The sequence below is a fragment of the Panulirus ornatus genome, chromosome 20 (genome assembly GCF_036320965.1).
Source record: "Panulirus ornatus isolate Po-2019 chromosome 20, ASM3632096v1, whole genome shotgun sequence".
Lineage (NCBI taxonomy): Eukaryota > Metazoa > Arthropoda > Malacostraca > Decapoda > Palinuridae > Panulirus > Panulirus ornatus.
Window position 1 is genome coordinate 58,632,558 of NC_092243.1, and position 27,700 is coordinate 58,660,257.

General features: G+C 40.8%; 1 protein-coding gene across 1 annotated transcript in view; it reads right to left on the bottom strand.

Annotated features, from left to right (window-relative positions):
* Positions 1-2,993: 2,993 nt before the first annotated feature.
* Positions 2,994-27,700, bottom strand: part of LOC139756043 (uncharacterized) — a 370,726-nt gene continuing 346,019 nt past the window's right edge. The window contains exons 3-5 of the mRNA XM_071675014.1: positions 24,394-24,499; positions 22,182-22,315; positions 2,994-3,223 (exon numbers count right to left, since the gene is read on the bottom strand). Of these exons, the coding sequence (XP_071531115.1) occupies positions 2,994-3,223; positions 22,182-22,315; positions 24,394-24,499 (470 nt within the window). The remainder of the gene's footprint in view (positions 3,224-22,181; positions 22,316-24,393; positions 24,500-27,700) is intronic.

A 27,700-nucleotide genomic window follows, 5' to 3' on the forward strand; every position in this document is an offset into this window, starting at 1 on the left:
GCTTAATCAGCAGTAATGGTTTTATTTGATGTATATGCTTTTCTTCATACTGCATTTTCATAAAAATTAAACAAAATCAATTAGAAAGTCAATGATACTCTTTATAACTTCTGTTATGACTTTCTACAGTGCCATATAGAATAATGCCATATATAGGTGCCTGAATTAATGATTCCTCAATAAGGAATACAGTAGTGGTATTGTATGGTAATAGGAGACATTTGTAAAAAGAAAAAGATTGTGTGTATATTTTTAAGTATAAAGTTTATTCACAAGACAGGACTACAATTTAAGGCCTACAGTAAGTCATACAGTTATGAATTAATTTTTGGCACACATGTTTGGCTTCTGCTGTTTGCTCCTTCATGGATGCATTGTACAGGTATTTGATCCAATTTTTAGTCTTTTTGATGTTTTCATAAGAGACAGAGTTGTTCCATATCTATGAAAATACAGAGCACTGATATCTTCAGTATTACTAGATATCTATTATGAAAAAGGTTCTTAAGACAAAAGATGTAGCGATGGTTATACACTGTAATGAATTTAATGACTACAATAATTGTAAATGTAATGAGATATTTTTTAATAATGGGTTATTAATGTCCACCTCAAGTTTCATAAGTATAGCAAATATCACTTTATTTGATAACATACTTGCAGCTGATCATTTTAAAGTAGAACCAAGTACATTTGTGTCATTGTGTAACCCATTACTGACATTGAGTTGATAGTTTGATGTGGAGACAGGCTTCATATTTGTCACCAATCACTGTATTGTCAGTTGAAAAAATTATAATGATTTACAGGAGGTATTTTGCTGAACAGGAGCATGGGTATATCTAAAAAGCAAAATAAATAATCCTCCAAGAAATAAGGATGCCAGTGAGTAGTGATCAAAAGGAAGACTCGTCCACAAGCAAATTATCCACATCTTCTGAAAACTCAAGTGCTAAAATGAACTGCATTTGTGGCAGTATTCTAATAATTAGAAGGTTGACACAAGATTAATTACTAAATCAACTACCTGTAGGATTATTATGTATTTCCTAATATGCATGCACTAACTGAATCTTCCATGTGAGTTAAAAGTCGTGAGATTAAGAAATTAATATTTTGATAAATATTTCTACTTACAGTCTCAACCTCCCTATGGTCTCAGTGTTTAGTGCATTAATTGCTACAGATTATATTGTACTTGAAGAATATAATCATTGTTTATGGTTAGGATTCTGTTATCAGTTTATCAATTATTATGTAGGAAATGTTATGATAGTCAAAGACTGCAGTACCAATTACACTTAAATAGCAGTTACAAAACAGAGATTATGAAAACTAAACAGAGGGCAGGTGCGTCTGTCTGCTAAGTTATAAACTGTCATCAAATTTAAGTTGAAACTGTCAAAAAGTTAACCATCAGATTTCCTCCCAGTTAAAAAAGTTAGGAAAAGAGATACAGTAAGGATTAGCAAAGAAGTTTACTATTGCCCTATTGTGGGCTCAGTTATTTTTCAGTCTTATCCAGTGTGTTAGTGAAAGTTAAAAGGACGTTTTTAATGTACTTTTTGCAGGCAAGTGCAATTTAATTTGATGAAAATATACTTCTCATCCAGTAGCTGCTGATTTCAGTCTTCACATTTTTATGTATTGAGAGTAGAAAGACAAACTTTATGTAGAAAGAGTCTAAAGTGAACTTGAGAAGTTATGTCTTAAAGATTCAGTTGGTCACATAATGAAGTCCACAGCCTTGAATTTGGTTCACTGGCTAAAATCACACCCATTGACTTTCAGAATTGAGTAACAAAGTCGTAAGGATTGACAGTGGAGCTAGGTAAAGATTTTTAAGTTAGAATAATGACCACATGTGAGAAGAGACTTGGGCATCTTGATTACTTTCTGTTTATGCTGACTGCAGAACTATACTTAAAAAGATGAATTATTCATTTTTTCTACAGAACTAAAGCAGCAGAAGTAATACTGTAAAGTATGTGAATTTGATATCAAAGAGGGAAAGGTGGATGTCAAAATCTGAGCTTGGGAGGCTAGTTCAAGGATACTGAGAAGGTCCTAAGTAAGCTAATAACTACAATAATCCTACCACAACAGATACACGGCAGTACAGAGACATGACAATGGGCCTTAATGGATAAGAAAAAGGTCTTGTTGAGAGAGGACTTTTGTTACTTATTTCTTTTCTTGTAAGAAATCCATTTAGGTTTGATTTTTCATGCTGAGTTACCTCCTCACATTAAGGAAGATGAGTGTTCTCTGTTAAACAGAAGGTAGGGTTTTACCTCTCTTTATCCCCATCTCTTGTCATGTCCATTTTATGAAAACTTGTCTTTGATGATTTAAAGAGAACAAAAGTTTTCTTTTAATTAACTTATTGGCAAAGTGAAGAACTCTAAATTTGCACTGGCACACAACATGTAGCAGAAGTACCTTAACAGGTGATCTACCACCTCTTAAAACAAAAGGGCATTCAAGATAATACTTGATGTAAGAAAATGTGTTCCAATGTGCTTCTCTTCTGTTCCAGTGAAATGCCATTACCTTTGAACTGTGAAATGCATTAAAAATATCCATCTCTGGTACACTAAGAAAATAATTATCCATATATATATGAGCTTACCCTTATTCCCGTCTCTATGACCTATTTGCCTTGGAAAATATCATCGTTACTGATGTAATGAAGTACACAACCATGATTCATCTTACATTACAGTAAAGCTTCAGGAAGTTCATAATGACCCAAAATAACTCGAGCAAGTTATTCAAAAAATTCACCCCTCAAATTAAAACTAACACATATGAATACTTGAACTTGCCAGTCTTACTGGGAGAGGAACCCAGTTACACTGTTCCTCATGAACATGTACTGTGATCAAAATACAAATCCCTCTGAATTCCAGGTAAGGAATCCATAATAAAATGCCCTCAGCAGTGATTGTAATCAGGAAGCAAGTACACCATCATTGTTACATGGGATCCTCTTAATTCAGTGCTGGCCGGAACATGAGAAACAATGTCTTCGGGTAGTAACTCTCTCCACGCCAGTTTTGCCACACCAGAACAGGTCCTAGTTCAAAGTTACGGGAGTTGACTGATGTTTTAGGAGGATCACCAGGGTTATGCTGATACCGACCAGTTGGGTGGGCCTGGTAACATCCACGATAGCCTCTGTACCACCAACCACCATCATTCCTTTTAGCACAGTGACCACCTGAAAGACATTACATCTTGTATATGTTGGAATTTAAAGCTACAATAAGTTATTTGTGATCCTTTTTCTTTTCAGTAGAACTTCTGTTCTCTAGCTTCTAAGTTTTAAGATAATAGTAAGACTTAATTTTGTAAATAAAAAAAGATAACCTGTCACCTGGGTACAATGCATCTTCTGTAATTTCTGACTCCAAAGAATGCGGTAATACCATATTGAAAAGTTTTCTCTAAATGATCTGAAATCAAAATGAAGTTCTTGCTGTACAGTTTTGCTTTTCAGAAACTAGAGCAAAAAGGGGTGGGCTGAGAATCCTCTGTGTCAAGTCATTTTGCTCCTTCGATGTGTTTGGGCAAGTGTTGCGGGCTCAAAGTGAATGCTGCCTAAACTGTGATACAACAGTGGCAGGTAAGGCTATAACTACAACTTTCACTGGTCTGCTTATATGGCTGCATACAAATGAAATTTTTTTTAACCTTATGTATGTGAGGATATTTTGTAGGAAACAGACTGAAAAATAAAGTTCCTTGATATAAGACCAAGCAGCCTAGTGCTTCACAGGAACATGGCTGAACTTAAGGAAAAAGCTAAACTAATTTGCCACCACTGAGCCCAGAATGAGGGAAAGACGGAGATGAAGTTATCTGAAGTATCTCAGAAACTTTTCAAGAATCCCATGATAAAATAGTTCATCCTTTAAGAGAATCTTGCTTGTTGGCTCAATGACCACAGCCATGGTCAGGGCCAACAAGTGGGTTCACTCCAGCTTTAACGGTGATATGGCACAGATAGCTTTGAAAAGACTGAAATTACTTGTTTCCAGGGGATAGTTTATGACTAAGGTGATGAACAATGATGTTATACAGTCAAATATCAGATCCATTAATCCAAGTACTGACCAGGGATTAATTACTGATTTGTTACAACTGAAATCTAAGCAACTGAATTCATCTGACCCAACTGTAGTAACCTGACCAACTGATTAATCTGATCATTTGAAGTAACCTCTCCAACTGAAGAAATCTGACCAGCTGAAGTAAGCTGATCAATTGAAGAAAGCTGAACAACTGAAGTAAACTGTCCAATTGAAATAACCTGACCATCTGAATTAATCTGATCAGCTGAAGTAAGCTGACTAGCTGAAGTAACCTGATAAACAAGTAATCTGGCCAACTGAGGTAAACTGATTAACACAAGGAACCTGACCATCTGAAGAAATCTGACCAACTGAAGTGATCTGACCATCTGAAATAACTTGACCAACTGAAGTGTTCTGATTAGTTGAGGTGACCTAACCAATTTAATCTGATCAACTGAAAGAATCTGATTGTATTTAGTCCGATCAACTGAAAGAATCTGATTGTATTTAGTCTGATCAACTGAAAGAATCTGATTGTATTTAGTCTAATCAACTGAAGAAAGCTGACCAACTGAAGTTAACTGTCTAACTGAAGTAACCTGACCAACTGAAATCAACTGACCAGTTGAAGTAAGCTGATCAAGTAATCTGACCAACTGAAGAAAACAGATGATCTGACAGTGATCTGACCAACTGAAGTAACATGGCCAATTGAAGTAATCTGATCAATTGAAATAATCTTATCAACTGAAGTAACCTGATCAAGTGAAGTAAACTGACCAACTGAAGTATTCTACCAACTAAAGTAACCTGACCAACTGAAGTAATCTCATGATTTTACTTATGTAAAACAGTATTAAATTCTTATTGAGGAAGGCCAAAAATTGCTCATGAATGACCATCGCTTCACATGACATTGTCAAGGAACAGAAGCTATTTCCAAAACAGCAGCAGGACTTCAGAAGAGTCTTGTTGTTACAGAATAAGACAAAGCTGATTTCAAATATCAGCTTGGAGATCAAGTGGTAAAAAAGGATATACAAATATAATCAGGGCATAAAAGGACAAAGTTTAGTTCTGAATCCTTATAGAGTCATGAAAAGTAATGAGAAATAGCCACATTTTCCAAGCTTGGATGGCATTTGTGATGGAGAGGAGATGGTGGTGTGTCGAATGTCTGGATGTAAGATAACTTTTTACCATACAGGCAAGGGAGAGGGAAAACTGAGTTCGGTTGACATATCATCTGGGACTCTGCTGTGCTTTTTTTTTTTTAACAATATTGGAGGGGTACTGACCAGGCCGAGTGCCTAGTGGAATATGGACAGTAAAGTTATTGAGTGAGAATAGGAAAGGGTATTCTAGTCCAACTGGTGTGGCAAGGCACACTTGGGCTTCAGAAGTGAGTAGAAGACAGGAGACAGCAAGGGTTAAGTATGGTGATGCACATTTCTAGGTTTCAGCAAGTGAGTAGGAGAGATGGTGACAGCAAGGGTTAAGTATGGTGATGCACACTTCTAGGTTTCAGAAGTGAGCAGGAGAGATGGTGACATCAAGGGTTCAGTATGGTGATGCACATTTCAAGGTTTCAGATGTAAGTAGGGAAAATGGTGAGAGTAAGGGTGAGTATGATGATGCATATTTCTAGGTTCCAGAAGTGACTAGGGGAGATGGTGACAGCAAGGGTTCAGCATTATGATGCTCATTTTTAGGTTTCAGCAAGTGAGTAGGGGAGATGGAGACAGCAAGGGTTAAGTATGGTGATGCACAATTCTAGGTTTCAGAAGTGAGTAGGAGAGATGGTAACATCAAGGGTTAAGTATGGTGATGCACATTTCAAGGTTTCAGAAGTAAGTAGGGGAGATGGTGACATCAAGGGTTAAGTATGGTGATGCACAAGGAATCTGCACCGTTAGAACAAGAGATGAAGAAGCTATACCAAAATGCTATGAGATTCGTCTGGAAATCCCAAACTTTAAGAATTAAATTCAAATTAACCATGTAAGAACAAAGACCTAGATATTAGCATGTTGGTAAAGAGCAGGTAGGGATAGAGGGGCTAAAAAGAGAGGGTTCGTGTAAGGATGAGGCTCGTATATCAGACTTTCTCTATGATGGTGTTTGTTGGAATAGGATTAGTTTGTTTATGAGTGGTCAGGATTTGTTAATCAGGAAAAGGCTGCCAGAAGAGTTGATATGGAAGCATTATACTGTAACATATGTAGAGCCAGAAATGTTTCTCTACTGGTTGAAGGACATTTATGAAGAATGTGATTTAAAGGTCAAAATTATTAAATCTGAAGAACGTTGACGATGCGTTTGTCACAAAATTAATTTAACATGTATATTCACGGGTAAATGTTGTAAATAGTTCATTATACCTACATATAACAAAACTGACGGAAAGTTAGAAGCTTTGTTTTTAATGATTGATTATGATACTGGCAAAAGTTACCCGCAACAAAAATATTTCTCTGCAGGATGAAGGGCATTTACAAAAAATTTGATTTACAGGTCAAATTTTTAAATCTGAAGAACGTTGACGATGCGTTTGTCACTAAGTTAATTCAACATGTATATTCACCAGTAAATGCTGTAAATAGTTCATTATACCTACATATAATGAAACTGACGGAAAGTTAGAAGCTTTGTTTTTGGTGATTGATTATGATATTGGCAAAAGTTACCCGCAAGTCAGATATAATTGAAATATAATTGACGTGCTGTCAATTGATTGAACCAGGGCATGTGAAGTGTCTGGGGTAAACCATGGAAAGTTCTGTGGGGCCTGGATGTGGAAAGGGAGCTGTGGTTTCGGTGCATTATTACATGACAGCTAGAGACTGAGTGTGAACGATTGTGGCCTTTGTTGTCTTTTCCTAGCACTACCTCGCACACATGAGGGGGGAAGGGGTTGTTATTTCATGTGTGGTGAGGTGGCGATGGGAATGAATAAAGGCAGGCAGTATGAATTATGTACATGTGTATATATGTATATGTCTGTGTGTGTATATATATGTATACGTTGAGATGTATAGGTATGTATATTTGCGTGTGTGGACGTGTATGTATATACATGTGTATGTGGGTGGGTTGGGCCATTCTCTCGTCTGTTTCCTTGCGCTACCTCACTAACGCGGGAGACAGCGACAAAGCAAAATAAAATAAAAATAAATATTTATATATATATATATATATATATATATATATATATATATATATATATATATATATATATATATATGTATATATATATATTAAAAAAGGGGGTGACTGTATTGTTGACTGGTTGGTAAGGTTATTTAATGTATGTATAACTCATGGTGAGGTGCCTGAGGATTGGCGGAATGCGTGCATAGTGCCATTGTACAAAGGCAAAGGGGATAAGAGTGAATGCTCAAATTAATGAGGTATAAGTTTGTTGAGTATTCCTGGTAAATTATATGGGAGGGTATTGATTGAGAGGGTGAAGGCATGTACAGAGCATCAGATTGGGGAAGAGCAGTGTGGTTTCAGAAGTGGTAGAGGATGTGTGGATCAGGTGTTTGCTTTGAAGAATGTATGTGAGAAATACTTAGAAAAGCAAATGGATTTGTATGTAGCATTTATGGATCTGGAGAAGGCATATGATAGAGTTGATAGAGATGCTCTGTGGAAGGTATTAAGAATATATGGTGTGGGAGGCAAGTTGTTAGAAGCAGTGAAAAGTTTTTATCGAGGATGTAAGGCATGTGTACGTGTAGGAAGAGAGGAAAGTGATTGGTTCTCAGTGAATGTAGGTTTGCGGCAGGGGTGTGTGATGTCTCCATGGTTGTTTAATTTGTTTATGGATGGGGTTGTTAGGGAGGTAAATGCAAGAGTTTTGGAAAGAGGGGCAAGTATGAAGTCTGTTGGGGATGAGAGAGCTTGGGAAGTGAGTCAGTTGTTGTTCGCTGATGATACAGCGCTGGTGGCTGATTCATGTGAGAAACTGCAGAAGCTGGTGACTGAGTTTGGTAAAGTGTGTGGAAGAAGAAAGTTAAGAGTAAATGTGAATAAGAGCAAGGTTATTAGGTACAGTAGGGTTGAGGGTCAAGTCAATTGGGAGGTGAGTTTGAATGGAGAAAAACTGGAGGAAGTGAAGTGTTTTAGATATCTGGGAGTGGATCTGGCAGCGGATGGAACCATGGAAGCGGAAGTGGATCATAGGGTGGGGGAGGGGGCGAAAATTCTGGGGGCCTTGAAGAATGTGTGGAAGTCGAGAACATTATCTCGGAAAACAAAAATGGGTATGTTTGAAGGAATAGTGGTTCCAACAATGCTGTATGGTTGCGAGGCGTGGGCTATGGATAGAGTTGTGCGCAGGAGGATGGATGTGCTGGAAATGAGATGTTTGAGGACAATGTGTGGTGTGAGGTGGTTTGATCGAGTGAGTAACGTAAGGGTAAGAGAGATGTGTGGAAATAAAAAGAGCGTGGTTGAGAGAGCAGAAGAGGGTGTTTTGAAGTGGTTTGGGCACATGGAGAGGATGAGTGAGGAAAGATTGACCAAGAGGATATATGTGTCGGAGGTGGAGGGAGCAAGGAGAAGAGGGAGACCAAATTGGAGGTGGAAAGATGGAGTGAAAAAGATTTTGTGTGATCGGGGCCTGAACATGCAGGAGGGTGAAAGGAGGGCAAGGAATAGAGTGAATTGGAGCGATGTGGTATACCGGGGTTGACGTGCTGTCAGTGGATTGAATCAAGGCATGTGAAGCGTCTGGGGTAAACCATGGAAAGCTGTGTAGGTATGTATATTTACGTGTGTGGACGTATGTATATACATGTGTATGGGGGGGGTTGGGCCATTTCTTTCGTCTGTTTCCTTGCGCTACCTCGCAAACGCGGGAGACAGCGACAAAGTATAAAAAAAAAAAAAAAAAAAAAAAATATATATATATATATATATATATATATATATATATATATATATATATATATATATCCCTGAGGATAGGGGAGAAAGAATACTTCCCACGTATTCCCTGTGTGTTGAAGAAGGCGACTAAAAGGGGAGGGAGCGGGGGGCTGGAAATCCTCCCCTCTTGTTTTTTTTTTTAATTTTCCAAAAGAAGGAACAGAAAAGGGGGCCAGGTGAGGATATTCCCTCAGAGGCCCAGTCCTCTGTTCTTAACGCTACCTTGCTAATGCGGGAAATGACGAATAGTTTGAAAGAAAGAAAAAGAAAAGATATATATATATATATATATATATATATATATATATATATATATATATATATATATATATATATATATACATCGGAGAGACGAAGCTAGGATGCCATTTGGTAAACATGGTAAACAATCGCATGTTTACCAAATGGCGTCCTAGCATCGTCTCTTCAATGTATATCAACTGACTTATATTTCTCTCTTGTCTCCCCTGATTATGTGATTATTACACAAAAGTGCACTTATGAACCTATCGTGTTTCTTTTTCCCCGTGGACTCATAGGAATATCTTGATATTGCGCAAAATTGTGGTCCTTTCCAATATATATATATATATATATATATATATATATATATATATATATATATATATATTTTCTTTTCTTTTAAACTATTCGCCATTTCCTGCGTTAGCGAGGTAGCGTTAAGAACAGAGGACTGGGCCTTTTTTGGAATATCCTCACCTGGCCCCCTCTGTTCCTTCTTTTGGAAAATTAAAAAAATACGAGAGGGGAGGATTTCCAGCCCCCCGCTCCCTCCCCTTTTAGTCGCCTTCTACGACACGCAGGGAATACGTGGGAAGTATTCTTAATCCCCTATCCCCAGGGATAATATATATATATATATATATATATATATATATATATATATATATATATATATATATATATATATGTATATATATATATATATATATAAATATATATTCCTATGAGTCCGTTGATATACATTGAAGAGACGATGCTAGGACGCCATTTGGTAAACATGCGATTGTTTACCATGTTTACCAAATGGCATCCTAGCTTCGTCTCTCCGATGTATATCAACTGACTTATATTTCTCTCTTGTGTCTCCCCTGATGATGTGATTATTACAAGAAAGTGCACTTGGGAACTAAACGTGTTTCATTTTCACCGTGGACTCATAGGAATATATATTTATATATATATATATATATATATATATATATATATATATATATATATATTTATATATATATTTATATATATATATATATATATATATATATATATATATATATATATATATATATATATATTCCTATGAGTCCACGGTGAAAATGAAACACGTTTAGTTCCCAAGTGCACTTTCTTGTAATAATCACATCATCAGGGGAGACACAAGAGAGAAATATAAGTCAGTTGATATACATCGGAGAGACGAAGCTAGGATGCCATTTGGTAAACATGGTAAACAATCGCATGTTTACCAAATGGCGTCCTAGCATCGTCTCTTCAATGTATATCAACTGACTTATATTTCTCTCTTGTCTCCCCTGATTATGTGATTATTACACAAAAGTGCACTTATGAACCTATCGTGTTTCTTTTTCCCCGTGGACTCATAGGAATATCTTGATATTGCGCAAAATTGTGGTCCTTTCCAATATATATATATATATATATATATATATATTTTTTTTTTGCTTTGTCGCAGTCTCCCGCATTTGCGAGGTAGCACAAGGAAACAGATGAAAGAAATGGCCCAACCCCCCCCCATACACATGTATATACATACATCCATACACGCAAATATACATACCTACACAGCTTTCCATGGTTTACCCCAGACGCTTCACATGCCCTGATTCAATCCACTGACAGTACGTCAACCGCGGTATACCACATCGATCCAATTCACTCTATTCCTTGCCCTCCTTTCACCCTCCTGCATGTTCAGGCCCCGATCACACAAAATCTTTTTCACTCCATCTTTCCACCTCCACTTTAGTCTCCCACTTCTCCTCGTTCCTTCCACCTCCGACACATATATCCTCTTGGTCAATCTTTACTCAATCATTCTCTCCATGTGCCCAAACCATTTCAAAACACCCTCTTCTGTTCTCTCAACCACACTCTTTTTATTTCCACACATCTCTCTTACCCTTACGTTACTCACTCGATCAAACCACCTCACACCACACATTGTCCTCAAACATCTCATTTCCAGCACATCCATCCTCCTGCGCACAACTCTATCCATAGCCCACGCCTCGCAACCATACAACATTGTTGGAACCACTATTCCTTCAAACATACCCATTTTTGCTTACCGAGATAATGTTCTCGACTTCCACGCATTCTTCAAGGCCCCCAGAATTTTCGCCCCCTCCCCCACCCTATGATCCACTTCCGCTTCCATGGTTCCATCCGCTGCCCGATCCACTCCCATATATCTAAAACACTTTACTTCCTCCAGTTTTTCTCCATTCAAACTTACCTCCCAACTGACTTGACCCTTAACCCTACTGTACCTAATAACCTTGCTCTTATTCACATTTACTCTTAACTTTCTTCTTTCACACACTTTACCAAACTCAGTCACCAGCTTGTGCAGTTCCTCACATGAATCAGCCACCAGCGCTGTATCATCAGCGAACAACAACTGACTCACTTCCCAAGCTCTCTCATCCCCAACAGACTTCATACTTGCCCCTCTTTCCAAAACTCTTGCATTCACCTCCCTAACAACCCCATCCATAAACAAATTAAACAACCATGGAGACATCACACACCCCTGCCGCAAACCTACATTCACTGAGAACCAATCACTTTCCTCTCTTCCTACACGTACACATGCCTTACATCCTCGATAAAAACTTTTCACTGCTTCTAACAACTTGCCTCCCACACCATATATTCTTAATACCTTCCACAGAGCATCTCTATCAACTCTATCATGTGCCTTCTCCAGATCCATAAATGCTACATACAAATCCATTTGCTTTTCTAAGTATTTCTCACATACATTCTTCAAAGCAAACACCTGATCCACACATCCTCTACCACTTCTGAAACCACACTGCTCTTCCTCAATCTGATGCTCTGTACATGCCTTCACCCTCTCAATCAATACCCTCCCATATAATTTACCAGGAATACTCAACAAACTTATACCTCTGTAATTTGAGCACTCACTCTTATCCCCTTTGCCTTTGTACAATGGCACTATGCATGCATTCCACCAATCCTCAGGCACCTCACCATGAGTCATACATACATTAAATAACCTTACCAACCAGGCAATAATACAGTCACCCCCTTTTTTAATAAATTCCACTGCAATACCATCCAAACCTACTGCCTTGCTGGCTTTCATCTTCCGCAAAGCTTTTACTACCTCTTCTCTGTTTACCAAATCATTTTCCCTAACCCTCTCACTTTGCACACCACCTCGACCAAAACACCCTATATCTGCCACTCTATCATCAAACACATTCAACAAACCTTCAAAATACTCACTCCATCTCCTTCTCACATCACCACTACTTGTTATCACCTCCCCATTTGCGCCCTTCACTGAAGTTCCCATTTGCTCCCTTGTCTTACGCACTTTATTTACCTCCTTCCAGAACATCTTTTTATTCTCCCAAAAATTTAATGATACGCTCTCACCCCAACTCTCATTTGCCCTCTTTTTCACCACTTGCACCTTTTTCTTGACCTCCTGCCTCTTTCTTTTATACATCTCCCACTCAATTGCATTTTTTCCCTGCAAAAATCGTCCAAATGCCTCTCTCTTCTCTTTCACTAATAATCTTACTTCTTCATCCCACCACTCACTACCCTTTCTAATCAACCCACCTCCCACTCTTCTCATGCCACAAGCATCTTTTGCACAATCCATCACTGATTCCCTAAATACATCCCATTCCTCCCCCACTCCCCTTACTTCCATTGTTCTCACCTTTTTCCATTCTGTACTCAGTCTCTCCTGGTACTTCCTCACACAAGTCTCCTTCCCAAGCTCACTTGCTCTCACCACCCTCTTAACCCCAACATTCACTCTTCTTTTCTGAAAACCCATACAAATCTTCGCCTTATCCTCCACAAGATAATGATCAGACATCCCTCCATTTGCACCTCTCAGCACATTAACATCCAAAGGTCTCTCTTTCGCGCGCCTGTCAATTAACACGTAATCCAATAACGCTCTCTGGCCATCTCTCCTACTTACATACGTATACTTATGTATATCTCGCTTTTTAAACCAGGTATTTCCAATCACCAGTCCTTTTTAGCACATAAATCTACAAGCTCTTCACCATTTCCATTTACAACACTGAACACCCCATGTATACCAATTATTCCCTCAACTGCCACATTACTCACCTTTGCATTCAAATCACCCATCACTCTAACCCGGTCTCGTGCATCAAAACCACTAACACACTCATTCAGCTGCTCCCAATACACTTGCCTCATGATCTTTTTTCTCATGCCCAGGTGCATATGCACCAATAATCACCCATCTCTCTCCATCAACTTTCAGTTTTACCCATATTAATCGAGAATTTACTTTCTTACATTCTATCACATACTCCCACAACTCCTTTTTCAGGAGTACTGCTACTCCTTCCCTTGCTCTTGTCCTCTCACTAACCCCTGACTTTACTCCCAAGACATTCCCAAACCACTCTTCCCCTTTACCCTTGAGCTTCGTTTCACTCAGAGCCAAAACATCCATGTTCCTTTCCTCAAACATACTACCTCTCTCTCCTTTTTTCACATCTTGGTTACAGCCACACACATTTTGACACCCTAGTCTGAGCCTTATATATATATATATATATATATATATATATATATATATATATATATATATATATGTATATATATATATATATATATATATATATTTTTTTTGCTTTATCGCTGTCTCCTGCGTATGCGAGGTAGCGCAACGAAACAGACGAAAGAAATGGCCCAACCCACCCCCATACACATGTATATACATACGTCCACACACGCAAATATACATACCTACACAGCTTTCCATGGTTTACCCCAGACGCTTCACATGCCCTGATTCAATCCACTGACAGCACGTCAACCCCAGTATACCACATCGATCCAATTCACTCTATTCCTTACCCTCCTGCATGTTCAGGCACCGATCACACAAAATCTTTTTCACTCCATCTTTCCACCTCCAATTTGGTCTCCCACTTCTCCTCGTTCCCTCCACCTCCGACACATATATCCTCTTGGTCAATCTTTCCTCACTCATTCTCTCCATGTGCCCAAACCACTTCAAAACACCCTCTTCTGCTCTCTCAACCACTCTCTTTTTATTTCCACACATCTCTCTTACCCTTACGTTACTTACTCGATCAAACCACCTCACACCATACATTTTTTTTGTCCTCAAACATCTCATTTCTAGCACATCCATCCTCCTGCGCATAACTCTATCCATAGCCCACGCCTCGCAACCATACAACATTGTTGGAACCACTATTCCTTCAAACATACCCATTTTTGCTTTCCGAGATAATGTTCTCGACTTCCACACATTCTTCAAGGCTCCCAGGATTTTCGCCCCCTCCCCCACCCTATGATCCACTTCCGCTTCCATGGTTCCATCCGCTGCCAGATCCACTCCCATATATCTAAAACACTTTACTTCCTCCAGTTTTGCTCCATTCAAACTTACCTCCCAATTGGCATGACCCTCAACCCTACTGTACCTAATAACCTTGCTCTTATTCACATTTACTCTTAACTTTCTTCTTTCACACACTTTACCAAACTCAGTCACCAGCTTCTGCAGTTTCTCACATGAATCAGCCACCAGAGCTGTATCATCAGCGAACAACAACTGACTCACTTCCCAAGCTCTCTCATCCCCAACAGACTTCATACTTGCCCCTCTTTCCAAAACTCTTGCATTTACCTCCCTAACAACCCCATCCATATACAAATTAAACAACCATGGAGACATCACACACCCCTGCCGCAAACCTACATTCACTGAGAACCAATCATTTCCTCTCTTCCTACACGTACACATGCCATACATCCTCGATAAAAACTTTTCACTGCTTCTAACAACTTGCCTCCCACACCACATATTCTTAATACCTTCCACAGAGCCATCTCTATCAACTCTATCATATGCCTTCTCCAGATCCATAAATGCTACATACAAATCCATTTGCTTTTCTAAGTATTTCTCACATACATTCTTCAAAGCAAACACCTGATCCACACATCCTCTACTACTTCTGAAACCACAGTGCTCTTCCCCAATCTGATGCTCTGTACATGCCTTCACCCTCTCAATCAATACCCTCTCATATAATTTACCAGGAATACTCAACAAACTTATACCTCTGTAATTTGAGCACTCACTCTTATCCCCTTTGCCTTTGTACAATGGCACTATGCACACGTTCCGCCAATCCTCAGGCACCTCACCATGAGTCATACAGACATTAAATAACCTTACCAACCAGTCAATAATACAGTCACCCCCTTTTTTAATAAATTCCACTGCAATACCATCCAAACCTACTGCCTTGCCGGCTTTCATCTTCCACAAAGCTTTTACTACCTCTTCTCTGTTTACCAAATAATTTTCCCTAACCCTCTCACTTTGCACACCACTTCGACCAAAACACCCTATATCTGCCACTCTATCATCAAACGCATTCAACAAACCTTCAAAATACTCACTCCATCTCCTTCTCACATCACCACTACTTGTTATCACCTCCCCATTTGCGCCCTTCACTGAAGTTCCCATTTGCTCCCTTGTCTTACGCACTTTATTTACCTCCCTCCAGAACATCTTTTTATTCTTCCAAAAATTTAATGATACTCTCTCACCCCAACTCTCATTTGCCCTCTTTTTCACCTCTTGCACCTTTCTCTTGACCTCCTGTCTCTTTCTTTTATACATCTCCCACTCAATTGCATTTTTTCCCTGCAAAAATCGTACAAATGCCTCTCTCTTCTCTTTCACTAATAATCTTACTTCTTCATCCCACCACTCACTACCCTTTCTAATCAACCCACCTCCCACTCTTCTCATGCCACAAGCATCTTTTGCGAAATCCATCACTGATTCCCTAAATACATCCCATTCCTCCCCCACTCCCCTTACTTCCATTGTTATATATATATATATATATCTATATATATATATATATATATATATATATATATATATATATATATATATATATATATATTCATTTTTTCTATATTATACTTTGTCGCTGTTTCCCGCGTTTGCGAGGTACCGCAAGGAAACAGACAAAAGAATCGCCCAACCCACCCACATACACATGTATATACATACATATCCACACACGCACATATACCTACCTATACATCTCAACGTATACATATATATACACACACAGACATACATATATACACATGTACATAATTCATACTGTCTGCCCTTATTCATTCCAGTCGCCACCCCGCCACATATGAAAATGACAACCCCCTCCCCCCGCATGTGCGCGAGGTAGCACTAGGAAAAGACAATAAAGGCCACATTCGTTCACACTCAAGTCTCTAGCTATCATGTATAATGCACCGAAACCACAGCTACCTTTCCACAACCAGGCCCCAAAAACTTTCCATGGTTTACCCCAGATGCTTCACATACCCTGGTTCAATCCATTGACAGCACGTCGACCCCGGTATACCACATCGTTCCATTTCACTCTATTCCTTGCATGCCTTTCACCCTCCTGCATGTTCAGGCCCCGATCACTCAAAATCTTTTTCACTCCATTTTTCCACCTCCAATTTGGTCTCCCACTCTTCCTTGTTCACGCCACCTCTGACACATAAATCCTCTTGGTCAATCTTTCCTCACTCGTTCTCTCCATGTGACCAAACCATTTCAAAACAACCTCTTCTGCTCTCTCAACCACACTGTTTTTATTACGACACATCTCTCTTACCCTTTCATTGCTTACTCAATTAAACCACCTCACACCGCATATTGTCCTCAAACATATCATTTCCAGCACATCCACCCTCCTCCGCACAACTCTTATCTATAGCCCACGCCTCACAACCATATAACATTATTGGAACCACTATTCCTTCAAACATACCCATTTTTGCTTTCCAAGATAACGTTCTCGACTTTCACACATTTTTCAACACTCCCAGAACTTTTGCCCCCTCCCCCACCCTATGATTCATTTCCTCTTCCATGGTTCTATCCACTGCCAAATCCACTCCAAGATATCTAAATCACTTGCACTTCCTCCAGTTTTTCTCTTCAAACTTGCCTCCCAATTGACTTGTCCCTCAACCCTACTGTACCTAATAACCTTACTCTTATTCACATTTACTCTCAGCTTTCTTCTTTCACACACTTTACCAAACTCAGTCACTAGCTTCTGCAGTTTCTCACCTGAATCAGCCACCAGCGCTGTATCATCAGCGAACAACAACTGACTCACTTCCCAAGCTCTCTCATCCACAACAGACTGCATTCTTGCCCTTTTTTTCCAAAACTCTTGCATTCACCTCCCTAACAACCCTATCCATAGACAAATTAAACAACCATGGAGACATCACACTCCTGCCACAAACCAACATTCACTGAGAACCAATCACTTTCCTCTCTTCCTACTCGTACACATGCCTTACATCCTCGATAAAAACTTTTCACTTGCCTCCCAAACCATATATTCTTAATACCTTCCACAGAGCATCTCTATCAACTCTATCATATGCCTTCTCCAGATCTATAGATGCTATATACAAATCCATTTGCTTTTCTGTTTACATCCTTCCAAAACATCTTTTTATTCTCCCTATAATTTAATGATATTCTCTCACCGCAACTCTCATTTGCCCTCTTTTTCACCTCTCGCACCTTTCTCTTGACCTCCTGCCTCTTTCTTTTATACATCTCCCAGTCATTTGCACTATTTCCTTGCAAAAATCGTCCAAATGCGTCTCTTTTCTCTTTCACTAATAATCTTAGTTCTTCATCCCACCACCCACTACCCTTTCTATTCTGCCCACCTCCCATGCTTCTCACACCACAAGCATCTTTTGCGCAAGCCACCACAGCTTCCCTAAATACATCCCATTCCTCCCCCACTCCAATTACGTCCTTTGCTCGCACCTTTTTCCATTCTGCACTCTGTCTCTCGTGGTACCTCCTCATGCAAATCTCCTTCCCAAGCTCACTTACTCTCACAACTCTCTTCACCCCAACATTCTTCTTTTCTGAAAACCTCTCCAAATCTTCACCTTCGCCTCCACAAGATAATGATCAGACATCCCTCCAGTTGCACCTTTCAGCACATTAACATCCAAAAGTCTCTCTTCCATGTGCCTATCAATTAACACATAATCCAATAACGCTCTCTGGCCATCTCTCCTACTTACATACGTATACTCATGTATATCTCTCTTTAAACCAGGTATTCCCAATCGCCAGTCCTTTTTCAGCACACAAATCTACAAGCTCTTCACCATTTCCATTTACAACACTGAACACCCCATGTACACCATTTATTCCCTCAACTGCCACATTACTCACCTTTGCATTCAAATCCCCCATCACTATAACCCGGTCTCGTGCATCAAAACTTCTAACACACTCACTCAGCTGCTCCCAAAACACTTGCCTCTCATGATCTTTCTTCTCATGCCCAGGTGCATAGGGCCAAATAATCATCCATCTCTCACTATCCACTTTCAATTTTACCCATATCAATCTAGAGTTTACTTTCTCACACTCTTATCACATAGTCCCACCACTCCTGTTTCAGGAGTAGTGCTCCTCCTTCCTTTGCTCTTGACCTCTCACCACCCCCTGACTTTATTCCCAAAACATTCCCAAACCACTCTTCCCCTTTACCCTTGAGCTTCGTTTCACGCAGCAGCTGAGATGGATGTTAGAGGAGTGGTAAGGTAAGAGAATACACGGTGATAAATGAGGAAATCTGAGCGAAAGTACATGTTAGTAAGATCATGATGACAAAAAATAAAAAAAACATCAGATACTAGAGTATCAGGGGTATGTAGAAAGAATGACTGTGATAAGTTAGGTGAATATGGCAGATGTAGAGAACGACAGGAAGTACGGTGGAATGATAGTGTGTGAGGGTAGGCGGCTTGTCTGGAAAGCTGATGTAAGGTACACTCTCGTAGACGAGGTCTGGAATGAATTATCCAGATGTTTGCTCGAAAAACATGTATAGTATACACTTGGATGGAGAGGAAATGATAACTTTCACAGTATCAATTCTATTTATGTTAATGCTACCAATAGCAATAACATTGATGATGATAACAATACAAGATAATGACATGTACCATCAGTGTCATAAACATTCATTAATGATCAGTGAAAATGGTAATTAGTAATATGTTATCATTTGTATTAGTGAGAGGAAGAGACGAGTCTTTTGGGAGGAGGTGTAGGAGTGCGTCAACAATTTTGGTCCGGGGTCAAGTCTAATTGGTGGGAGACTGGAATGCAAGAGGGGATGGCGTGGCAGTTTAGGGTAAGTGGGGTGGGGTGGGGGTGGGGGCGTTGCGATACCCGTTGTAAATGAAAATGGCGAACATCTTGTCGAGCTGTGTACTGATATAGGACTTGTGTTTGGGCATACAAAAAGGTGCAGAAATAAGTATACCTGGGTGAATAGGGTTAGGGTCAATGGGCTTTATTGGTTCATGTACCATGAACAAGGCGTACAAAGGTGAACTTAGGAATGTGATTGTGCTGAGACGGTCAACTAGTGGGATGTTTGATCATATCTTGGTGGAGGCTTGTGTGAAACTTTGTAGTGGTTTTAGGGAAAAGAGAAAATGACTCGAGTGGGAAGAAGTGGTGAAAGTAAGTGAACCTGGAAAAGAGGCTTGTTCGCTGAGATTCCAAGACACGTTTACAGAAGATTGGCAGAGCTTGAAGGTAGATGTAACAAGTGGGTGTGGACGAGCAGTGGGAGGTATTTAGGTAAACACTGCTAATGTGTGGTATGTAGAAGGTGGGATGTGGGCGTATGAGAGAAGGTAGTGAGTGGTAAGGTGAGGAAATTGAAATGCTAATATAAAGGGAAGAAAGAGATGTATAGGCGTTACCTCCAGGGAAGGAACTTTAAAACAAGTTACAAATAAGAGATGGGGTGAGAGTACTAGCAAACTTAGAGGAGCGTAGGAAAATATTATGAAAGATGGATAGTGTGAGGAACAGACAGGCAAGTGATAACAGGTAATGAAGAGATGATTAGATATTTTGAAGGACTGTTGAATGAGTAAGATGATCGGGTGGTGGATTAGTGGTGTTTGAGACGTGAAAGTATGTACAACAAGAGAATTGTGACAAATCGTTTGCTAAAAAGATGGAATAGTAAAAGCCTTGCATTAGATGAACTGTAGCAGAGGAGTGAAAGTGAATTGGTTTGGTTTTATTTCTGAAAAAAAGGTGACATTGGTAGTACCTGTTAAGTCAGACTTACACAAGGAGGAATGCGTTTGTGATACCACAGTATAAAGACAAGGTGTCAGTCTGTTGAGTTTACGATGTCTGTTTCATGGGAGAATGTGATTGAGAAGGTGGTGGCATGTAACATCAGACTGGGGAGGAGCAATGTGGCTTCAGGAGTGGAAGAGAATGTGTGTACAAGATGTTTTCTTTAAATGATGTGTGAGAAATGGTTGGAGAAAGAGAGGGAAATATAAATCTGGAGAAAGCGTATAACAGCGTCAACAGAGATGCCTTGTGGACGGTGATACAAATATATGTGAGGAAAGCTGCTTAATGCAGAGGATTTTTTTTTTTTTTTTAATCGGGAGAGTGAGGTATCTGCGTGGGTAGGAATAGGAGTAAAGGTAAGTGGTTGCAAGTAAAGTTGGGTCTGCATCAAGGACGTGACGTCACCGTGGCTGTTTAATCTGTTCATGGATGGCATGGTGAGGGAGATAAATGCGTAGTTTTTGGAGAGATGGGTAGGTCTGTAGTCTTATTGGGGGGTGGGGGGACCCTAAGAGATAAACCAATTGGTGTTTGCTGATGACATGGCTCTGTTGACATACTCGAACAAAGAAATTGCAGAAGATGGTGTCCAGGCTTGAGAGTATGTGAAAAGATGAAGGTGAGAGTTAGTTCGTGAATAAAAATGAGGCAGTGTGGTTAATCATTATGGCGAGACATACAGATTTGAATAGGAAGAAGCTGGAAGAAGTGGATTGCTGTAGATACTGAGGACATTGAGGAGTGTGTGGAAGAATAGGTAACTGTTTAAGTGAACAAAGATGGGTATGTTTGATGGTACAGTAATCCCAACGGTGTTGTATGGCTGCAAGTCTTGCTCCTGAATTGAAAAGAACGGAAGAGGATGGACTTGTTGGAAATGAAACGCTTGATGACAATACGTGGTGTGAGGAGCGTTGATTTGTAAAGAATGAGAGTGTAAGATGTGGAATGATTTTTGTGACCAGGGAAATGACCTTGTCGTACAGAAATGGTTTAGAGATATGGAGAGGACGAGTGAAGAGAGAATGAATAAGAGGATATCCTTCACAAATGTAGAAGGAACAAGGGAGAAGGAGAGACAGAAAGGGAGAGGGAAGGATAGAGTGGAACGGGCTTTGGGTTCTCGGGGCCTAAACTTTGAGGAGATTGAAAGACATGCACATAAAGAACGATTTGAAGTTATGTGGTATACAGGGGGTGTCTTGCTATCACTGGCATGAACCAGGATATATGAAGTGGGCAGGGGAAGTCACAGAGGTCTATTAAACTTGTTTGTGGCTAGGACTCTAGTTTTGGTACATTATACATGGAAGTAGAGTCGATTTATGCGAGCAAATGAGGCCGTTCTTTGTCAGAGTCTTGCGATAGCTCGCAAACGCGGGAAAAATGAACAAGTTTTATTATATGTTGATGTCATGAAATTATTCATAACTTGATCAATCTCTTATATGTTCTTAGCTTAACGTGAAGGCACTTGATATAATGAATGTGTAGATAGTACTAATAACCAGCATATATTCTTTCCCAATTCTAAGTCGTAATACTGAGTTATGCTGTGCAAGTGAAGGAAGAAGACAAAGTGTTGAGGTTTACGAGTGAGGAGGGTGAGGGTGTGCAGGGGAAGGTTGTGACCTTACCTAGCAGGACGTCGTTGTCACGGTCGGGCGTGGAGAACTTCATACCGTCGTGCCACTTGAGGGCGTCACCGGCCTGGGAGGTGCTGGTGTACCGCACAACCTTCAGCTTGTACTTCTCGCTCTCCCCCGCCACACTGCACACCGCCGCATCAGACAACACCACCAAACGTGTGGATGACGGAACGAGATGTACATCATTGTATAGATCAGTTATATTAGTAGTACACAGTGTACATAAGAGTCTACATACAATCGAATCATTTAATGTTAACATGAAACAGGTAACTTACTAAATAAGAATGAAAAACAAATATATTACCTACGATAATGAAAATTTTGAATTTAAAGAAGAGAAAGTGCAGCATTATTTACCTGCCATCATTAGCGATGCTCCGCTGTACTCACGACCATATTTATTGTACAGCTTACTGTGTGCCTGACCGAGGGTCCCTCTCCACCCTGCCTCATTATTCTTCCTGGCGTGTCCCTCACTGCCTGTAGCCTCTCCCTCTCCCTCACTTCCACTACATTACTCCTTTACCCTCACCCTTGCTCGCCACCCCACGCTTCACTCACACCTCCGCTTCCCGCAACAGCAGCAGCAGATCCGCTCCACTTCACTGAACTTTCCCAACATTACTCTTACTTCACTGAACCCTGGAAACATTGTGGCCGTCTTTCCCCGTCCCACCTGCCAGTCTCACCTGCCTAACACGTCTGGTGTCTTCTGGAGGCAGCAGCCGGGAGGCCCGACACCCCTCCACGAGAGCTTCGCTTGGCACCCACCTCCGTCAGTATCGTCTCCGCCTGGCACAACGCTTCAAGATTTCTGCGGATTTCTGACCCCATTTTTGGCCAACGTGTTCCCGGAATGTGCTCACTGCAGCTGTGTGTTTTGTTTTCATTTCTGAGATTTTTTCTTCCGTGAGGTTTGCTGTCCTCCAGTGTTGTGATGGTGACAGGAGAAACACTGGCTCGGGTCTTGGGCAGGAATGGTGGTGGTAAATAACGACGCAGCGACGCTCCCTTCTTCAAGAAGATTCTTTCACCGTTTAATTTTACCAGCGCACTCGTAGGTTAGGCTTTGAATTTTAATTACATTTGCTTTTCTCAAATAAGTTTTTGGAGAAAATCAATGTTTATTTCCTGTGTGTTTTGTGATGGTTTAGTCTGCCGTGCTGGTATTGCTAGGATGTATCGACTTCCCACCAACAAGCAAAAACACCTCTGGGAGAAGGTAACCAAGAAACTATATATGGAGTTTCTCAGAAAAAAAGAAAAATGTCCTCGAGAAAAGCAAAAATCGCCAGAATTCCAAGAACTGGATTGAAATTAAATGTAATCATCTATTTCACGGCAGTAACGAAGTATTTGCTACTTCCCACCTTACCAGGACGGAGGAGTCGCATACGTACACAGGTGTCCTGTTCCTCGTGCGTCTCCACCATCCTCCCGCCACACAGGTCGCGAGGTATGAATCTTGGCGGAATTTTGACCAGCGTTGGCGCGCATGTGCGGTACACTGCAGAACCCACCCACATGCACAGTCGGCTGATGATGGTGCCCCGTAGATGATGTTATGCAAAGGTCGTTTTATTTTTGTATGCATAAACGTAGGCAAGAGTTGCAGAACGCAAAATCATGGTACCAGATGAGGACTCTCTCTCTCTCTCTCTCTCTCTCTCTCTCTCTCTCTCTCTCTCTCTCTCTCTCTCTCTCTCTCTCTCTCTCTCTCTCTCTCTCTCTCTCTCTCTCTCTCTCTCTCCAGTACATTCATCCTGCCTCTCTCTTTGAATAGTACTAATCAGGCCGTCTCCCAGAGGGCGTCCCCTTGCCTTACACTCTTGCTGTCCCCTGCCTCACATCTCCAGCTGTCCCCTGCCTCACATCTCCAGCTGTCCACCTTGCCTCACATCTCCAGCTGTCCCCCTTGCCTCACACCCTTGATGTCCCCTGCCTCACATCTTCAGCTGTCCCCTGCCTCACATCTCCAGCTGTCCCCTGCCTCACATCTCCAGCTGTCCCCCTTGCCTCACATCTCCAGCTGTCCCCCATGCCTCACATCTCCAGCTGTCCCCCTTGCCTCACACCCTAGCCGTTTCCTTGCCTCACACCTCCAGCTGTGCCCTTGCCTCACACCTCCAGCTGTGCCCTTGCCTCACACCTCCAGCTGTGTCCTTGCCTCACTCCTCCAGCCACAATAGAACATTACCTGAACTCCTTCCACTCAGCCCAGGCTGTGCTGTTCTTCCAGTCGGTGATGTTGACCCGCAGCTCGTGGTCGCGGCCCTTGGTCATGGCGTGCAGGGCCTCCAGTCCTGTAATGACACGCGCTCGTTAGTGATAGTCGTGCACTGTATCGGGGGTGGGGGGTAGCGCCCCTGGTTGCTGCTGCTGCTGTGTGTGTGTGTGTGTGTGTGTGTGTGTGTTACGGGGGGGGGGGGAGAGTTATACACTTGTGTTGTCCTTTCTGTTAACCTTGTATAATATACACACACATACACTCACACACACACGCACACCAAGCTTTAACCTTATGTATACCGACATATATACAAAACCCAGCTTACGCCAGGCACTCAATCCTCGATCAGTCCCAAAGGAGAGGATGAACAGCTGGGTTGGCTGTCTGGAACTCAAATCTGAGGCCCTTAAATGAGTGAGTCGCAGCGCTAATCACTGTACTACGGAGGTTCGTATGTGTTTACTATGTATGTGTTACGGAGAGAGAGTTTAACAGGTGTGTGTATTTACCTATTTCCATTGTACGTGGAGGGAGTTGTACTTTCTTAAACTTTCTCTTCTGTCATACAACTTCTTGAAATGCTGTATCTGTGTGCTGTCTGTATTGACCTTGACTTCAGTCATTCTGTTCCATTTATTCACCTCTCTCATACTTAGTATATAAACACTTACTCACGTCTTTAAAAAGTATCTTGTTTACTTTCATGTAATGTCCTCTGTTTGCTCTATCCTTACATCTCGCTGAGAAGTATCTGCGTCGCAGATTTTTTTTGAAAACTTCCAAGTCTGTGATCAGGTCACTCCCTCACTTTTCTATCTTCCAAGGTGGGCAAATGTAAGATCTTTAGCTTTTCCCTGTAACTTAACTCCTTAATTCCATTATCATCTTTGATGTCTTCCTCTAGACCTTCGCCATTAGTTCTTTTGTGCTTCTTTAACGCAGTGGCCAGACTCTGAGAGGGGCGTTCCAGTTGTGGCCTCATGTATGATGTGAGCAGATTGCTGAGTTATCATCCCTGAACTTGACTGCTTCTCTGATATTTATGAGGAGACAGTTGGTCTCCTGAACTAAATTCCCAAGATGGGACTCCGGCGACAGGTCAGGGTCAGCGTCGATTCCAATCTTTCTCACACGTTTCTGTAGCTTCTTTTCTGTTAGATGATAATCATATGGAGGCCTTCTTTCACTGTGCCCAACTTCATTACTTTGCATTTCCTCGGCTTAAATTTCATCCAACATGTGTCAGACTAACTTGGTAAGTCACTGACGTAGATGAAGAAGAGTAATGGTCGCAGAACAAAATCGTATAGCACTCTGCTGGTCACCTCTACCTATTTAGTGAAGGCTCTACTGACATGCGTCATATGTTACCCTACATTTAGGCAAACTTTTCATCAAAGGAGTTTCCTCCCTTATTGCTGTCCGGTGATCCTTCTTAATCAGCCTCCCATGAGGTTCAAAGTTAAATGCTTTCTAACAGTCCACAATCCACCCCGAATTCCTCTTTGTGCAAGGCAAAGCTCACTCTCTGAGGTTTGTTGCACATAACCTCCTCTCCCTAAAACCTTACTCTGTCTCTCTCTCAAGTAATTTCTCTTCTGTAGAAAATCATTTGCTTTCTAGTTATCTTTTCTAGAACCTTACACACCACACTCGTCCGTGAGACCGACATGTAGTTCAGTGTCTGTTCCTGGTCTCCTTTCTTATAGTTAGGCATGACATTTGCCCTTTTCCACTCCTTGGCACCTTCTCTCTCTCTCTCTCTCTCTCTCTCTCTCTCTCTCTCTCTCTCTCTCTCTCTCTCTCTCTCTCTCTCCCTCCAGCGATATAGTGAACGCTATTTCAAGAAGTCTGTTTAGCATATCTGTAAACACCTTCAGTACTTTTGGTGAAATATCGTCAGGCCCGTGAGCTTTGTATGGGTCAAAACCATTTAGTATTGCGTTAATGTCTCTTCTTGATGATATCTTAATGTTGACTTAAATCTCCATTCCATCCACCCAGCGTTGGGCTGTAGTCTTCTCCATGTGTCACCAGTACCCTGCATGTCCGTACATCCTCCTCTAGATTCTTCCATCTAAATCCCAGTGCCTGGTTAGCTGTTCATTAACTAATGATATATTCCGGATGAATTGATGGAAAAGTTTTGGATTATTCGTCTTGTCCCCAAATTTTCATAGAATGTTTCTTTGTTCTTTCTTTCTTATCGTTTTATATTCGTTCTTAGCTCTCACATACTTAGCAAAAGCTGGCTGGCTAGATAGTTTGTCACCTACATCTCTACCATCGCACGTCTCGAAGCTTCTCTGTTTTTTGACGTCTTTTATTAAACCATTCATTCCTCCTGCTTAATATTTCCTCCATGTTTCAGGCTAGGGGTACCCGTGTTACTGCTCCTTCATTGCAAACTACACAGAATCTCTCACCACAACGCACTGTTTCGTGGCATATGAACCCCATCTTCCACTCTGTGTTAGCACGGAAAATGTTGATGTTTATATAGTTTCCCTATAATACCTCCTCTTTAGCTCTCGTCTCATCTCTCTTTTAATTTCATCATTTACCACATAGTCAGATTTGAGCGTTACTCAATCAGTTATTTCAGATTGGTTTAAGATATACAATATTCTCAAAATCCGTGCTAGTGTGTGAGATGATAATGTGTGTGTGCTGCTAGATATAGCATGTTGACTGTGGCTATAGTCATCCACATTCTGTATGTCTATACTGAATGTTGATATTCCACATGAAGAAGAAATCTCTGGTAGATATCATTGTCTCCTTGATATCTATCTGTGAGTAATGTCTTAATGTGAAGAATCTTTATCCGTTCCTTCCATTGCAAAGTAAACATGAAATGATATTTTGAGTTATGAAGTAAATGTATTTGATGCAGTCCACATCTGAGGCAAGATGATAAGGGCTCAGGCGCCTGATTATCTGTCTCAGTAATTAGCTGATTATTATTCATTGATCAATTATTCACAAATCGATCAATCTACTTGATTATCTACGTATTTCTATCTTTATTTATTATTACCCCAAGATCCCTTTGTGTAAAGGTCATGGTACTCCACCAGGACACATATCCAGGGGCTCCTGCAGCTCCAAGGCTGCGCTACACGCAGTAGCTGGGGCAGGGTGGACTTCCTTGAAGTGTGTTTCTTTGACGAGACTGTATTCTCGTCAACCGACGGTGATGCAGCCTCACCAGAGGTGACTTTTCACTCTCGGTTTAGCCTCATGCAGGTGGAGTCCGGTAACATCCAATTCT